The sequence below is a fragment of the Lithobates pipiens genome, unplaced genomic scaffold (assembly GCF_037356315.1).
Source record: "Lithobates pipiens isolate NorthernLeopardFrog02 unplaced genomic scaffold, aLitPip1_a1.2 Scaffold_27, whole genome shotgun sequence".
Lineage (NCBI taxonomy): Eukaryota > Metazoa > Chordata > Amphibia > Anura > Ranidae > Lithobates > Lithobates pipiens.
Window position 1 is genome coordinate 17,141,026 of NW_027507788.1, and position 17,307 is coordinate 17,158,332.

At 45.4% G+C, this 17,307-nt stretch overlaps 1 protein-coding gene across 2 annotated transcripts in view; it reads right to left on the reverse strand.

Annotated features, from left to right (window-relative positions):
* Nucleotides 1-4,484: 4,484 nt before the first annotated feature.
* The window catches only part of LOC143933595 (uncharacterized), a 52,805-nt gene continuing 39,982 nt past the window's right edge, over nucleotides 4,485-17,307 (reverse strand). Inside the window, exons 5-7 of one of the 2 annotated variants that reach the window (XR_013263127.1) lie at nucleotides 9,904-10,005; nucleotides 6,364-6,659; nucleotides 4,485-5,982 (exon numbers count right to left, since the gene is read on the reverse strand). Coding sequence is in view for 1 of the 2 variants with exons in the window: in XM_077456542.1 (XP_077312668.1) it covers nucleotides 6,439-6,659; nucleotides 9,904-10,005 (323 nt within the window). In the remaining variant the exon portion in view is untranslated. Of the gene's footprint in view, nucleotides 6,660-9,903; nucleotides 10,006-17,307 lie in introns of both variants that reach the window. The other variant, XM_077456542.1, reaches the window with a different exon arrangement.

Here is a 17,307-nt window from a genome sequence, read left to right on the forward strand (position 1 = left end):
ATATTCCGATCATGTGTAGCGAATTTTGATCGGACCAAGTGCCACGCATGCTCAGATCAAATTCCTACATCAAAGCTATTGGCTACTAGCCTGAATGTAGTCCCATCGTAACAAAATTACGTCATCGCGTTCTGAAAGATCGGATTTTTCGACTACTTAGTCCGACCGTGTGTATGCAACAGTTTCAGACAAGATCCGACGGAGAAAATCCGACGGAGAAAATCCGACCGTGTGTACAGGGGCTAAGAGATTTGGAATTGATATATGTGGTTGAGAGAGAAACAGCAGCATATCCTCAGCAAATGCTGCAATTTTGTATGTATGATCGTGTATTTTGATTACTTTTATGTCTGGATTAAATCTCAATCTATATAGCAAAGGTTCTAGTGTAAGCCCTTGTACACACGGTCGGAAATTCTGACCACAAAAACTATTTTTTCTGACAAATTTTGTCTGAAACTGGTGTTGCATACACATGGTCAGACAAAGTTGTCGAAAAATCGATCATTTGGAACGTGATGACGTTCGTTCGTTCCGACGGGACTACGTTCAGCCTAGTAGCCAATAGCTTTGCTCTCGTACTTTGATCTGAGCATGTGTGGGACTTTGTCCAATTGGAATTCTCTACAAACAATCGGAAAAAGTCAGTTCGGATTTTGTTGTCGGAAAATTTGAGATCCTGCTCTCAAATTTTTTCTGGCGGAATTTCCGACGGAAAAAGTCCGATAGAGCCCACACATGATTGGATTTGCCGACAATATAATCCGATCGGACTGTTTCCGTCTGAATTTCCGACCGTGTGTACAAGGGCTAAGAACGTATAATATGGGAAATAGGGGACATCCTTGTCTCGTACCTTTGCAAAGATTAAAGACATTCGACGGGTGGATGTTGAGTTGACGCGTACTCTTGCTGTTGGGTTTGAATATAGTGCACATCTATATGCTCTCATTTGAGGTAGAAGCCCAATAGAGCACAATAGTGCATCCATGTAGTCCCAAGCCACTCCGTCGCACGCCTTCTCAGCATCGAGTGAGAGAAAAAAGCCTTGTTTCTTTTTGGATGTGAGCCAATGGTGGAGGTTTAAAGCCTTAATTGTATTATCACGACCTTCTCTTCCTGGTATAAAACCAACTTGATCCAGTGTTGTGAGAGATGTCAGTAAAGGTATAAGTCTGTTTGCCAGTATCTACGCATAGATTTTTACGTCAATGTTTATGAGGGATATTGGGCGATAATTAGTGACCTGGGATTCATCTTTGCCTTCTTTGGCTAATACTGTTATATGGGCTTCTAGAAGCTGAGCTGGAATTTGTTTCTCTGATTTGAGTGAGTGGAATGTTTTTAGAAATATTGGTTTTAAGATGTTTGAAAATGTTTTGTAGTATTGTAGGGGAAGACCATCAGAGCCTGGGGCTTTGCCCAGTTTCATGTCTTTGATCGCTTTTTCAAGTTCAGATATAGGGGCTTCTAGATCATGCGCCTTATCTGCCGATTTTGGAGAGGGGCTATATTTTTGTAAAAAGTCTTATATAAGACATGTTCTTTTTTTACAGTTTCGAGGACATTTGGGGTTTGATGGGATGCTGTATAAAGACTGGTAGTATAGTTCAAATTGTTTAGCTATTTCTTCATTAGAAGAGTGTTGTGTGCCATATTTATCCCTGATTTGGTGAACCGTGGTGGCTGTTTTTTTGTGTTGTACTGCTCTTGCAAGTAGTTTTCCGCTCTTATTTCCTTGTTCATAATATATTTTATGTCTAATGCCACGTACCCGCCGCATTAGACATAAACGAGTGAGAAGAAGAAGCCCCTTATGATGTCACAGTCCCGGAGGATGCTGGGACTGTGACATCAGCCGGTGACCCCGCCCCCTTATCCCTATATAAGTCGCCACACAACGCGTCCCTGCCACCATCGGGAGAAGAAAGAAGAAAGAAGAAAGGAGGAAGAAGAAGGAAGAGAAAGAAGAAGGAGGAGGAGGAAGAAGGAGGAGGAGGATAAGGAGGAGGAGGAAGAAGAAGGAGGAGGAGGAAGAAGGAGGAGGAAGAAGATGAAGGAAGAAGAAGGAAGAAGAAGAAGAAGAAGAAGAAGAAAGAAGAAGAAGAAAGAAGAAGAAGCCATTTTTATCGGCGTAGGGGTTCCCCTTTAAATCCATACCAGGTGACGGGGCTAGCGAGGTGTCAATCTCGCCGATGGAGGCGGCGACATTGACTTCCTTTGGTAGTTCCGTCTTCCTGGAGCCACGTTCAAAATGAATGGACTTTACTCCGTGTGTGGGCAAGTCCGTTCATTTCAAAAATCCGGCGGACCCCCGCCATAGACCGGATTGGAAAAGTCCGGGCATGTGTGGGCAGATCCGCTCATTCGGAAAGTCCTGCGGACCTCTGCTGCAAATTCCGGTGGGTTGTCTGACGAACTAAGTCCGCCGGATAGTCTGATCGTGTGTACGTGGAATTAGGATGTATTGTCTTTTTGTTTTCATGTTTAATTCCTCTGGGAGTTGGGATCTAGCTTGTGTTAGTTCATTAAGTGTTGATAGGGCCATATATTGTTTTGTGTATTATTTCTAGTTTTTCGGATCTGGTTTGTGAGTGTGTTTATGTTAGATTGACGTTCTTTTTTAATTAATTTTGGCAAGTTTAGCTATAAATTCCCCTCTTATGACACATTTATGGGCTTCCCACTGATTGAGGAGGGGTGTCTCATCATTGTCATATTGTGTAAAGTAATCCCTTATGGGTTTTACTTCCTCTTTGTTTTCCTGCAAAGGTAAAACATAATGGGCTACTATGCATCACATAGTAGCCCATTATGTGTCACTTACCTGACACAGGAGCCTGCTATGTCGCCGCTGTCCCCTCTTCCAAAAAGTGTCCATCTTCCTTCCGGGTATGGCGGCTCCGGTGCTGTGATTGGCCAAAGCCGCGATTACATCATGCGCACGGGAGCCGTCACTAACGGCATGATTGCCGTTAGCAATGACATGCTCAGCATCGGTGCCTGTCTTTTGCAAATATGTCCTAAACCGTGTAGGTTTAGGAGATATTTCTTGCACCTACAAGTAATGGCGAGTACACACGATCGGCATTCTGGCCAGAAAAAGACGGATGAGAGCTTTTCATCGGAAAATGCGACTGTGTGTATGCTTCATCGGAATTTAGCTGTTTGAATTCCCACCAGCCAAAAATTGATAGCATGTTCTCAATTTTCCAGACGGAAAAACTTTCTATCGGTAATTCCGATCGTGTGTATGCAATTCCAACACGCCAAAAATCACGCATGCTCAGATTCAACTACGAGACGGAAGCTATTAGCTACAGGCTATAGAGCTTCCTTTTTCTAGTCGCGTCGTACGTGTTTTACGTCACCGCGTTATAAACGATCGTAATTTGGTGTGACCGTGTGTAGGCAAGACAGCATGAGCCGAATTCCATCGGAATTCCATCGGGAAAACCATCAGAGCTTTTTCCGACGAGAATTCCGATCGTGTGTACACGGCATAAGCCTTAATCTAGGCTTACCTGTAGGTAAATGTGGTCTGTAAGGCTGGCAGCACTGCAATCTGATTCATTTTAGTGTTTTGAATTACTGTTATCATCAAGCAGTAAAAAGTTGGTTTTAACCGGTGAAAGTAGCAACAGATCTAAAAGCCATAGGAAGGTGTCTTCTTAGAAAAATACAGTAAAGCTGGTATAGCTTGGTAAAAATTGGCAGCGGCACAACAGTTTGATGGTATAGTTTGTGCTTTCCTGCCCATGGTTGCAGGAACGAGAATCACATTCCTGTATGGCCTGACTAAAAAGTTTCTTCCACTTTTTGTTTTCTGAATGGCCTAGATCTATCTGATAAGAATCACTATCAACCTGAAATTGAAGAAAACTGAACATCAAGTTCAGTGCATCCATCTCATTTTGTTTTATTCAGGAAAAAGTGACAGTGTCAATGCAAAGAGCCACTCCAGCCCACTTATATTCATGTTGCCAATTAACACTTCTGTGTTAATTCAACACTGAAGTATAGTAAACTAGGTTTACTATGTTTCAGTTTTGTAAATGAATGGGGAGCCCCAATGCGCTTCCAATTCATTTATCTCCAGTACAGCTGAGGGTTCAGAGAAAGGGACCGATGAAACTATGTCCTCGGTCCTTTTCTTGTGTCAAATGTGAGGCATCAGGGGTCTGTTTAGACCCCTGATATTTTACCAAAGCCCTCCAATAGGTTAGTTAAAAAATGTGAAATGAGTAAATGTAGAAAAATTGTAAAAAAATAAAATAAAAATTAGGAGTTCATTCCCATGTGCTTTGCTGTATTAAGCATTTGGAATGCCCTTCACAGAGCATTTAGCCTCAAATGAACACACTTGCAGTGCGGCACTATTCAATGCTGCAAAGAATAGCATCACAATCATGTCTTTTTAGCAAAAATATAATTTGATATTTGGGGAGGGGGGGATGTCAGACAGGCTGTAAGGGGACCCATGATTTTTTATTTTTTTTTAACAGAAGGAATGTTTATTGAATATTTCAATCAGTTACATGTTAGGCATTGCAGGTATTACAGCAATAAAACAACACATCATCACATGAGGATCACGTGGGAAGTTTTAGGTGTCCCTGTTCCTCCTAGTACACTCACCATGATGGATGGCAGGACCCAGCTTACCCAAGAGAGGTTCGAAAACTCATTTTCCAGCTCCCCAGGCCCCTCTTATGTGTAAGTTACCCTGTGTCTATTATGGGGCACATGGTGACCAAAAAGCCCAGTCTGGTGTGCCCTAACCAGACTTGAAGTACAACCACTCTGGACTCAGCATTTCGTGTAATCCCTGTTATCTTGGGTCTTATATGTGTGGTTTGTGTTGAAAATTGGAGAGGCATCTTCAGTTGGGACAGTAATGTTTATCAACAATATCCTTGGAGAAATCTAAGAAGATAAATTGATTCCACCTTTTCAGACTGCTGGAATATTGTAGGAGTTTGTCTCATAGACTGTTGTAGACTTTTTACCGGATAGTCTGAGGTGGGGTTTGTTATGTGTTTATTGTTAGGTAGGTCATTCCCATTATTGTATTGTTTCTGTCTGTCTGAGCCTCTCTTGTAGATGAGATTAATCTTGTGGTCATTTTAACTTGTTATGGAACTATGTGAGATGTTATGTTTTATGCTTATAAGAATGTGTATTGTACAGTTACAGATTTAATTATTTGTTAAAAAGTCTGAATACACCTGGGTGTCTTGTTACTTAATGTACAGTTTACCCCACTCTGTGTCATTATGCAAAGAAGGGGGGATTATCCCATATTTTATATCTCTGTGCCTGTGTTTCAATAAACAGTCGATGTTTTGCACCACCAAACGTTGGGTCCCAACATGTGACTGGGTGAGCTAAGGGATCTCGGATCGTTCTGTTATACCATGGACATACTCTTCATGAGTACCAGTTTTCGGAACAGTGGGAGCCCCTCAATAATGCACACAGTGGGAATGTAGACCCAATTAAGTCCCTGAGAGATAGGAGAGACTGCCAAGGGGTTTAACTTTCCAGCATCTACCAACTGGAATATCAGGTACACAGTGTGATTAGTAGGGTGTAGGTCCTTGGGCCTGCCCTGAACGTCTTTTGAGGGGGTGGGCATAGGCCTTCTGTCTTGTTACTTAATGTACAGTTTACCCCACTCTGTGTCATTATGCAAAGAAGGGGGGATTATCCCATATTTTATATCTCTGTGCCTGTGTTTCAATAAACAGTTGATGTTTTGCACCACCAAACGTTGGGTGCCAACATGTGACTGGGTGAGCTAAGGGATCTCGGATCGTTCTGTTATACCATGGACATACTCTTCATGAGTACCAGTTTTCGGAACAGTGGGAGCCCCTCAATAATGGACACAGTGGGAATGTAGACCCAATTAAGTCCCTGAGAGATAGGAGAGACTGCCAAGGGGTTTAACTTTCCAGCATCTACCAACTGGAATATCAGGTACACAGTGTGATTAGTAGGGTGTAGGTCCTTGGGCCTGCCCTGAACGTCTTTTGAGGGGGTGGGCATAGGCCTTCTGGCTTGGTTCACCCTCTCCCAGGGGGTCTCCCTTCGGGGGAGCCCCAACCGAGTACTTGGGTGGGTCTGTTTTGGCAGACCTTCCAGAGAAAGGGGTCCGTCTTGTTTCGGCCAGATGGACCAAGTGAGTACCTCAGTCCCCGTCTGGAGCCTAATGCCCCGGGGGATCAAGGTAAGGTCCTTCCTAGCAGAGAGGACAGTGTTACACCCGTTGCATGTTATGTGTGTCTACTTTTTTTGGCACCGGGTGGAGTTTTTGGGTGTGTTTCATACGCCACTGGCTTTTCAAAAAAAAAAAATCAGGTATAATTTAGTAAAGTATAATCACTGTACAGTTCCAAAATTGACAATACCAACTTCTTTTTTTATCTCAGATGATTAGAAAGAATTGTTTAAAATGACAAACAAAAAGAGTATGCGAGTGGATGTAATAATAGTAGCAGTGGCTGTAGTAGTAGTAGTAGCTGCATTGGGAAATCCATTGGTGCAGGTATATGTGGTTTCTTCAGTTACAGCGCTAGAGACAGAAGATGTGTTCCTCATGTTACAGTAGCCTTTAGAGGCGCAACCTCGCTCAGAAAAATAAATAGCCTGCGATCCTAAAAAAAAAACAATGAGAATTGTAATTACCGTATTTATCGGCATATAACACGCACAGGTGTATAACACGCACATTCATTTTAAGAGGGAAGTTTCAGGAAAAAACTAACATTTTTGTATTGGCGTATAACACGCACACGCTATTTGCACCCGATTTTCATGGTGAAAAAGTAAGTGTTGTACGCCAATAAATACAGTATTTTTGTTTATTACATGACTACTTTTCACAAATCTAAATTCCAGGCAGATTAAAAAACAGGCACAATTGTTAAAGCTTAGAAATTTTAACTTTAAATGTAAAAAGAGGAAAAGAATATCATTAGTGGTAATCAGCATGGGTTTACGAAAAGGTGGTTCCTGCCAGTCCCCCATAAACACTTAATCTACCAGCTGAGATCTTCAGGCATGGACCATAAGGTTTGTGCTTGGGTAAAAAATTGGTTACAGGGACGCGTTCAAACGGTGGTGATAAATAATATTACTTTTGACCTTTGACTTGTTGTATGAAGTCCTTTGTTTTTCCTGTCTTATACACAGTGGTTTACCATGATGCCAAATGGATCCTTTACACATGGGCTACATGCACCAGCATACTGAAAAATATCCAACATTTTCTTTTTTTTGCACCAACATACTGAAAAATATTTAACATATTTTATTATTAATATTATTATTATTATTATTGCCTGTGTGTGTAGGGTGACCATATATAGTATTCCACTGTGATTTTATATCTTTTGAAACATGTCAGGTGATGTATATATTTTGTCTCAGTCCATTTCCTGCATTTTGGCATCCTGATATTAACCTCTTAATTGCTTCAATTTACCATGCAAATTGATTTTGGGGTGGAGCTTATATGAGTATAAATGTATTGCCATTTTTATGTTTAACATGCTACGACTAAGGCTGTTGCTGAAACGCGTCAGTAGGTTTGCTTTTCACTTCATGTAACCAACCATTAAAATCGCTATATGGACTACATAGTTGCTGGCTCAATCCTTTTACCCGTTTGTGGCGAGTGGAGTACCCCACAGGCTCTGTCTTGGGACCAAATCCATTCAAGTTATTTATAAATGATATGGAGGACGGGATAAATAGCTCAATCTCAGTTTTTGTGGGCAACACAAAAATAAGCAGGGCAATAACTTCACAGCAAGATATAGAAATTTTACAAAAAGACCAGAACAAAATAATGAAATGGGCAACTAGATGGCAAATGAGGTTTAATGCGGAAAAATGTAAGGTAATACACTTGGGGGCAAAAAACATAAATGCTAATTATTCACTAGGTGGAAAACCTCTGGGAGAATCAAGGATGGAGAAGGATCTGGGGGTCCTAGTAGATGACAAATTGAGTAATAGCATGCAATGTCAAGCTGCAGCTACCAAAGCCAGAAACATATTAGTGTAGCACTAACCCCCAAAGGAGCTGCTGGTTATTTTTGGGCTTACCGTTACCTTCCGCTTCCTTTTGTTGCACGTCTAGGGGATGTCCTGTGGTAGGTGACCCAGTAACTTGAGACTGACAATAGATCCAGTTGAATGGATTTTATTTGCAAACTTCAACCATTGAACAGTCTTTCAACTTGGGATCAGAGGGTTGGAAAGGAAAGTTCAGGTACTCTCAATGTCAAAGTCAAAAACGTTAAAGAGCTTGCTTGCTTTGACTGCATCCAGAGAATAGCCATCCACAGCTGGATGAACACTCAGGTTCAAGGCCCAGCAGCCAACAAAGTGCTTATTCAGGAACAAAGTCTTTATCACTGACATTGTTGCAGAACACACAGGAAGCTAAACTATAGAACACTTGTAGGATACCTGGATATTTCAGCCAGCTTGGCGATATCCACAAGACGGGATTCTCTCGGTTACTTCAGCCCTTCTAGGCTCTTGTTAAGAAAACCAACCTCACATGTGGTAATCTTCTAAAGAGTCCTCCCCTGGAATGCTCAAAGTTCAATGGGTCTCTCCCGAACCAGAGACAGCACCCAACCACCACAGAATCCTCCTTTAGTTTCCCTGCCTCGGGCTAGCCAGCTCTAAGGCATCAGAGTCGGGTGGATCTGCACCCCAAGCAATAGCCTTCCTGGGGGCTGGTCAGGAGGACCAAGCACTCAACACTTCATACTGGACCAGAATCCCGCACCACGTGACGTCCGTGTCTTAAATACCCTCTCCCAGAGGGCACAGCGAGAGGGCCACTCCCACTGACCTGACTCCGAAAGACAGTAACTTAAGTGCCTGACCAGACCATAGTTCCACGCCTGCCACGAGAGACAGTGCCCCCTTGTGGCCAGGCTGAACATTTCACAGCCCAGTCAGACTGACACAGAAGTCAAATTTAGGCAAATAGACCCAAACCAAAGTGTAGTTTGGGTAAAGTTAAGTTTTGAAAAACACATAGCGCATGCTCTTCAGGAACCCGGTGCTACACACTCCCCCTTCTTATATAGACGATGTCCACATCATCTGGGAAAGACAGGAAAAAAGAAACCCAGAGCTAGCCCAGGCCCCATCTGGAGTATTCTGCCCAGTTCTGGTCACCAGTCCTCAGAAGGGATGTGCTGGAGAGAGAGTCCAAAGAAGGGCAACAAAACTAATAAGGGGACTGGAGGACCTCAATTACGAGGAGCAGCTGCAAACACTATAGGCTTGATAGAGCTCTACAAATACCTCAATGGGGATTCCAGCATAGGAAAGCACTATTCAGTCCCTGGGAGTTTATGAGGACACAGGGCCACACAATGAGATTGGAGGAGAAGCAGTTTAATCTGAAGCTGCATAGGGGGTTTTCATTGTCAGGGCAATAAGGATGTGGAATTCTCTATTTTTAAAAAGACTTTTGGATGTATATCTTAAAAACACAACATACATTTATACGCACACAAATACACACACAGTAGCTTTCCACTTTTTTGTTCATTTATATAAAAGGCTATAGTTGGAGTACTTCTTTTTTTAAACATCTAACATTTATTTCCCCGCTCATTAGAAGGGGGTATTTTTGGCAAAAGAGCAGGTCCAAAATAACTGAATGGAGCTTCTCTAGCCATTTTAAGCTCTGATTTTGCCCTCCAAACAAACTAATGTCTTTTCTTGAGATGTCCCAATTTTTTGCCAAAAGAGAAAACTTTTAGTTTCACTCATTGCTAATGAGAATGAAAAAACAACTCCAGGCAGTTACATTGTGTCCCTGCATATATTTGTGAGTTTAAGATGCCTGGAGTGACATTAACTTACCTGTTGACTCCTTTTGAGATTTCTGTAAACACATGGTCTGTTCCCCGGTACACTGCACCAAGCTGCCAGTACAGGTGTATGCATTTGTTGAGTAACACTGCTGACACCACTAGTGATGGCCGAACGGTTCGCCCGGCGGTCGTTTCGCGGCGAATTTCCGACTTTCGCCGTCCGCGGGTTCGAACGCCTTTTTCCGTCGTTCGCCCCGGCGGACTTACGTGTTTAATGTATACAAGAACTTTAACCTTTCGTGACACGTTTATCATGTGTTACAGGACAACCAATTGAGACATGACAGCTCATGGACACTTGGACATTCCCCCTAACCTATAAATACACCCGATCCGGTGGCCATTTTACATTCTTTCTTCTGTCACTGTAGGGAAAGGATCCTGTGTGGAGTAGGGACAGAGAAAACGCTAGCTATTTGGTACACAAAAGTTCTTTTCAGGACTGGTATAGGTGTTAGGTCAGCAGCCTGAGTTTCTTTTGTCAGTTTAGATAAAGGGACAGAGCGCTGTATGCTGCTATTTTAGGGACAGCTCAGCCAGATTAGTCTTTCTTCATCATCATCATCATCATCATCATTAGCTGTTACTATCAGGTCCACAAAAGAGCTGTTCCAGCTAATCGTTCCAGCCTACTCTTTTTTGCCAATTTGTATAGGGACAGGCAGGAAGCAGTGTGTCAGGCAGTGAGGATAATTTTAAAGACTTGCTGTTACTATTAGTTCCACAAAGGTTCTTTTCAGGACTGGTATCAGTGGTACGGTAATAGGCTTGTACACGTATAATATTCTTTCTTCCAAATATAGAAAGAATATTATACTTGACTGCTGCCCTTCTGCTGCAGTCTGCTAATCATTCACAACTCACTTGTTCCACAAAGCTCTTTATCAGGACTGGTAACTTGGTCTGTCTAGGGTGCTACGGTACATAGGCTTGGGTGCGGTACAGTCTGCTGTTCTGTAAGGACCGCTATCGGTCCACAATACATAGGGTTGCCGTGCACTACTGCTGACCGCTGCCCTATACTGCAGCAGTCCTTCAGCGGTATAGGGACTGACGTACAGTCTGCTAATCACTAACACACAACCTGCTTGGTCCACAAAAGTTCTTATAAGGACTGGTAACTTGGTATAGGGTGCTACGGTACATAGGCCTGAGTGCGTTACAGTCTGCTGTTCTGTAAGGACCGCTATCGGTCCACAATACATAGGGTTGCCGTGCACTACTGCTGACCGCTGCCCTATACTGCAGCAGTCCTTCAGCGGTATAGGGACTGACGCACAGTCTGCTAAACACTAACACACAACCTGCTTGGTCCACAAAAGTTTTTATAAGGACTGGTAACTTGGTATAGGGTGCTACGGTACATAGGCCTGAGTGCAGTACAGTCTGCTGTTCTGTAAGGACCGCTATCGGTCCACAATACATAGGGTTGCCGTGCACTACTGCTGACCGCTGCCCTATACTGCAGCAGTCCTTCATTGGTATAGGGACTGACGTACAGTCTGCTAATCACTAACACACAACCTGCTTGGTCCACAAAAGTTCTTATAAGGACTGGTAACTTGGTATAGGGTGCTACGGTACATAGGCCTGAGTGCGTTACAGTCTGCTGTTCTGTAAGGACCGCTATCGGTCCACAATACATAGGGTTGCCGTGCACTACTGCTGACCGCTGCCCTATACTGCAGCAGTCCTTCATTGGTATAGGGACTGACGTACAGTCTGCTAATCACTAACACACAACCTGCTTGTTCCACAAAAGTTCTTATAAGGACTGGTAACTTGGTATAGGGTGCTACGGTACATAGGCCTGAGTGCGTTACAGTCTGCTGTTCTGTAAGGACCGCTATCGGTCCACAATACATAGGGTTGCCGTGCACTACTGCTGACCGCTGCCCTATACTGCAGCAGTCCTTCATTGGTATAGGGACTGACGTACAGTCTGCTAATCACTAACACACAACCTGCTTGGTCCACAAAAGTTCTTATAAGGACTGGTAACTTGGTATAGGGTGCTACGGTACATAGGCCTGAGTGCGTTACAGTCTGCTGTTCTGTAAGGACCGCTATCGGTCCACAATACATAGGGTTGCCGTGCACTACTGCTGACCGCTGCCCTATACTGCAGCAGTCCTTCAGCGGTATAGGGACTGACGCACAGTCTGCTAAACACTAACACACAACCTGCTTGGTCCACAAAAGTTTTTATAAGGACTGGTAACTTGGTATAGGGTGCTACGGTACATAGGCCTGAGTGCGTTACAGTCTGCTGTTCTGTAAGGACCGCTATCGGTCCACAATACATAGGGTTGCCGTGCACTACTGCTGACCGCTGCCCTATACTGCAGCAGTCCTTCATTGGTATAGGGACTGACGTACAGTCTGCTAATCACTAACACACAACCTGCTTGGTCCACAAAAGTTCTTATAAGGACTGGTAACTTGGTATAGGGTGCTACGGTACATAGGCCTGAGTGCGTTACAGTCTGCTGTTCTGTAAGGACCGCTATCGGTCCACAATACATAGGGTTGCCGTGCACTACTGCTGACCGCTGCCCTATACTGCAGCAGTCCTTCAGCGGTATAGGGACTGACGCACAGTCTGCTAAACACTAACACACAACCTGCTTGGTCCACAAAAGTTTTTATAAGGACTGGTAACTTGGTATAGGGTGCTACGGTACATAGGCCTGAGTGCGTTACAGTCTGCTGTTCTGTAAGGACCGCTATCGGTCCACAATACATAGGGTTGCCGTGCACTACTGCTGACCGCTGCCCTATACTGCAGCAGTCCTTCATTGGTATAGGGACTGACGTACAGTCTGCTAATCACTAACACACAACCTGCTTGGTCCACAAAAGTTCTTATAAGGACTGGTAACTTGGTATAGGGTGCTACGGTACATAGGCCTGAGTGCGTTACAGTCTGCTGTTCTGTAAGGACCGCTATCGGTCCACAATACATAGGGTTGCCGTGCACTACTGCTGACCGCTGCCCTATACTGCAGCAGTCCTTCAGCGGTATAGGGACTGACGCACAGTCTGCTAAACACTAACACACAACCTGCTTGGTCCACAAAAGTTCTTATAAGGACTGGTAACTTGGTATAGGGTGCTACGGTACATAGGCCTGAGTGCAGTACAGTCTGCTGTTCTGTAAGGACCGCTATCGGTCCACAATACATAGGGTTGCCGTGCACTACTGCTGACCGCTGCCCTATACTGCAGCAGTCCTTCATTGGTATAGGGACTGACGTACAGTCTGCTAATCACTAACACACAACCTGCTTGGTCCACAAAAGTTCTTATAAGGACTGGTAACTTGGTATAGGGTGCTACGGTACATAGGCCTGAGTGCGTTACAGTCTGCTGTTCTGTAAGGACCGCTATCGGTCCACAATACATAGGGTTGCCGTGCACTACTGCTGACCGCTGCCCTATACTGCAGCAGTCCTTCATTGGTATAGGGACTGACGTACAGTCTGCTAATCACTAACACACAACCTGCTTGTTCCACAAAAGTTCTTATAAGGACTGGTAACTTGGTATAGGGTGCTACGGTACATAGGCCTGAGTGCGTTACAGTCTGCTGTTCTGTAAGGACCGCTATCGGTCCACAATACATAGGGTTGCCGTGCACTACTGCTGACCGCTGCCCTATACTGCAGCAGTCCTTCATTGGTATAGGGACTGACGTACAGTCTGCTAATCACTAACACACAACCTGCTTGTTCCACAAAAGTTCTTATAAGGACTGGTAACTTGGTATAGGGTGCTACGGTACATAGGCTTGAGTGCGGTACAGTCTGCTGTTCTGTAAGGACCGCTATCGGTCCACAATAGATAGGGTTGACGTGCACCACTGCTGACCGCTGCCCTATACTGCAGCAGTCCTTCAGCGGTATAGGGACTGACGTACAGTCTGCTAAACACTAATACACAACCTGCTTGGTCCACAAAAGTTCTTATAAGGACTGGTAACTTGGTATAGGGTGCTACGGTACATAGGCTTGAGTGCGGTACAGTCTGCTGTTCTGTAAGGACCGCTATCGGTCCACAATAGATAGGGTTGACGTGCACCACTGCTGACCGCTGCCCTATACTGCAGCAGTCCTTCAGCGGTATAGGGACTGACGTACAGTCTGCTAATCACTAACACACAACCTGCTTGTTCCACAAAAGTTCTTATAAGGACTGGTAACTTGGTATAGGGTGCTACGGTACATAGGCTTGAGTGCGGTACAGTCTGCTGTTCTGTAAGGACCGCTATCGGTCCACAATAGATAGGGTTGACGTGCACCACTGCTGACCGCTGCCCTATACTGCAGCAGTCCTTCAGCGGTATAGGGACTGACGTACAGTCTGCTAAACACTAATACACAACCTGCTTGGTCCACAAAAGTTCTTATAAGGACTGGTAACTTGGTATAGGGTGCTACGGTACATAGGCTTGAGTGCGGTACAGTCTGCTGTTCTGTAAGGACCGCTATCGGTCCACAATAGATAGGGTTGACGTGCACCACTGCTGACCGCTGCCCTATACTGCAGCAGTCCTTCATTGGTATAGGGACTGACGTACAGTCTGCTAATCACTAACACACAACCTGCTTGTTCCACAAAAGTTCTTATAAGGACTGGTAACTTGGTATAGGGTGCTACGGTACATAGGCTTGAGTGCGGTACAGTCTGCTGTTCTGTAAGGACCGCTATCGGTCCACAATAGATAGGGTTGACGTGCACCACTGCTGACCGCTGCCCTATACTGCAGCAGTCCTTCAGCGGTATAGGGACTGACGTACAGTCTGCTAAACACTAATACACAACCTGCTTGGTCCACAAAAGTTCTTATAAGGACTGGTAACTTGGTATAGGGTGCTACGGTACATAGGCTTGAGTGCGGTACAGTCTGCTGTTCTGTAAGGACCGCTATCGGTCCACAATAGATAGGGTTGACGTGCACCACTGCTGACCGCTGCCCTATACTGCAGCAGTCCTTCAGCGGTATAGGGACTGACGCACAGTCTGCTAAACACTAACACACAACCTGCTTGGTCCACAAAAGTTTTTATAAGGACTGGTAACTTGGTATAGGGTGCTACGGTACATAGGCCTGAGTGCGTTACAGTCTGCTGTTCTGTAAGGACCGCTATCGGTCCACAATACATAGGGTTGCCGTGCACTACTGCTGACCGCTGCCCTATACTGCAGCAGTCCTTCATTGGTATAGGGACTGACGTACAGTCTGCTAATCACTAACACACAACCTGCTTGGTCCACAAAAGTTCTTATAAGGACTGGTAACTTGGTATAGGGTGCTACGGTACATAGGCCTGAGTGCGTTACAGTCTGCTGTTCTGTAAGGACCGCTATCGGTCCACAATACATAGGGTTGCCGTGCACTACTGCTGACCGCTGCCCTATACTGCAGCAGTCCTTCAGCGGTATAGGGACTGACGCACAGTCTGCTAAACACTAACACACAACCTGCTTGGTCCACAAAAGTTCTTATAAGGACTGGTAACTTGGTATAGGGTGCTACGGTACATAGGCTTGAGTGCGGTACAGTCTGCTGTTCTGTAAGGACCGCTATCGGTCCACAATAGATAGGGTTGACGTGCACCACTGCTGACCGCTGCCCTATACTGCAGCAGTCCTTCAGCGGTATAGGGACTGACGTACAGTCTGCTAAACACTAATACACAACCTGCTTGGTCCACAAAAGTTCTTATAAGGACTGGTAACTTGGTATAGGGTGCTACGGTACATAGGCTTGAGTGCGGTACAGTCTGCTGTTCTGTAAGGACCGCTATAGGTCCACAATAGATAGGGTTGACGTGCACCACTGCTGACCGCTCACCTATACTGCAGCAGTCCTTCAGCGGTATAGGGACTAAGAGTTTTGTCACAGGGTCATTTAAAAAATGACATGCAGAGGAAGAGGCAGGCCCTTCCGCAGGGGTGGTAGGGGTAGGGCAGGAGCAACAGGCTTGAGCCAAAGTGGGAAGTTGCAGAAGGTGCGTTCAATTACTTTAAAGGATGCACCAGACTTGGTTGAGTGGCTCGCTCAGCCTTACTCTTCTGCACCCTCCTCATCCTCTCGATCTGCACCCTCTTCTTCACTCTCTGCTATGTGCACCCCCAAAGACACTACCACCAACAACACGACCACCACCACCACCACCACATACCTTCCGCTTGAGTCACTGGAATTATTTTCCGATCCATATCAAGAGGACATTTCTGATGCGCAGCCACTCTTGGTATTGGATCAGGAAGAGGAGGTAGCAACAAGCGCTACTCAGCAGTCTGACGCCAGTACCCAGATCAGCCCAAGGAGGAGGTTGGTCCCCGGTGTTGCTGCCTACTCTACTTATAGCGGTGGGGAAGGTGACGTTGATGATGACGTGTCTAGTGATGTCACGTGGGTGCCCACAAGAGAGGAAGAGGAGGGGAGTTCAGAGGGAGATATGGACCAGCAGATAGGGAGGAGAAGCAGCAATGACTTACATTGCACAGCAGGGACAAAGCAGACTGCAAATGTATCAGGAGCGAGTCATCGACCATGTACGGTCACATCTGGCGCTCCCAGGACACCGGCACATGGCTCCGCAGTGTGGGCTTTTTTTAACGTGTCCGCTGCTGACAATAGCGTTGCCATCTGCAATCTTTGCAGTCAACGCGTTAGTCGCGGTAAGCCCAATACTCACCTAGGGACGACCGCCTTAAGAAGGCACATGAGCAGCCATCACCGAGCCCAGTGGGAGCAACGGAACACACAAAGCCACACTGCAGGCTCTCACCGTCCAGCCTCGTCTTCTACTTCTCCTTCTCCTCTCTCCTCACAATTGTCCTCCACTCCACCTTCCATCACGCCAAGCTCACATTTTTCTGCAAAAAGGCAGGCTTCCGTGGGCCTAATGTTTGAGCGTAAAAAAATGATGACGCCGGATAACCCTCTTGCCCAACGGTTGGCGGCTGGCTTGTCAGAACTCATAGCCCGCCAACTACTGCCATATAAACTGGTGGACTCGGAGGCCTTTCGCAAATTTGTGGCCATTGGAACACCACAATGGAAGGTCCCAGGAAGGAAGTATTTCTCAGAGAAGGGCATCCCAGAGCTATATGGCCATGTTCAGCGGCAAGTGAATGTATCTCTGGCACACAGTGTCGGTGCCAAGATACATCTGACCACAGACACGTGGTCTAGCAAACACGGGCAGGGAAGGTATATCAGTTTTACTGCCCACTGGGTGAACCTTCTGACGGCCGTCAAGCATGTAACCCGTGGCACCCGTGTAGATTTGGTTTTACCGCCACGGATTGCATGCAGGCCTGACTCTTCTTCTCCTCCTCCTACTCCATCCTCCTCCCTCTCCTCCTCAGCTGCCTCCTC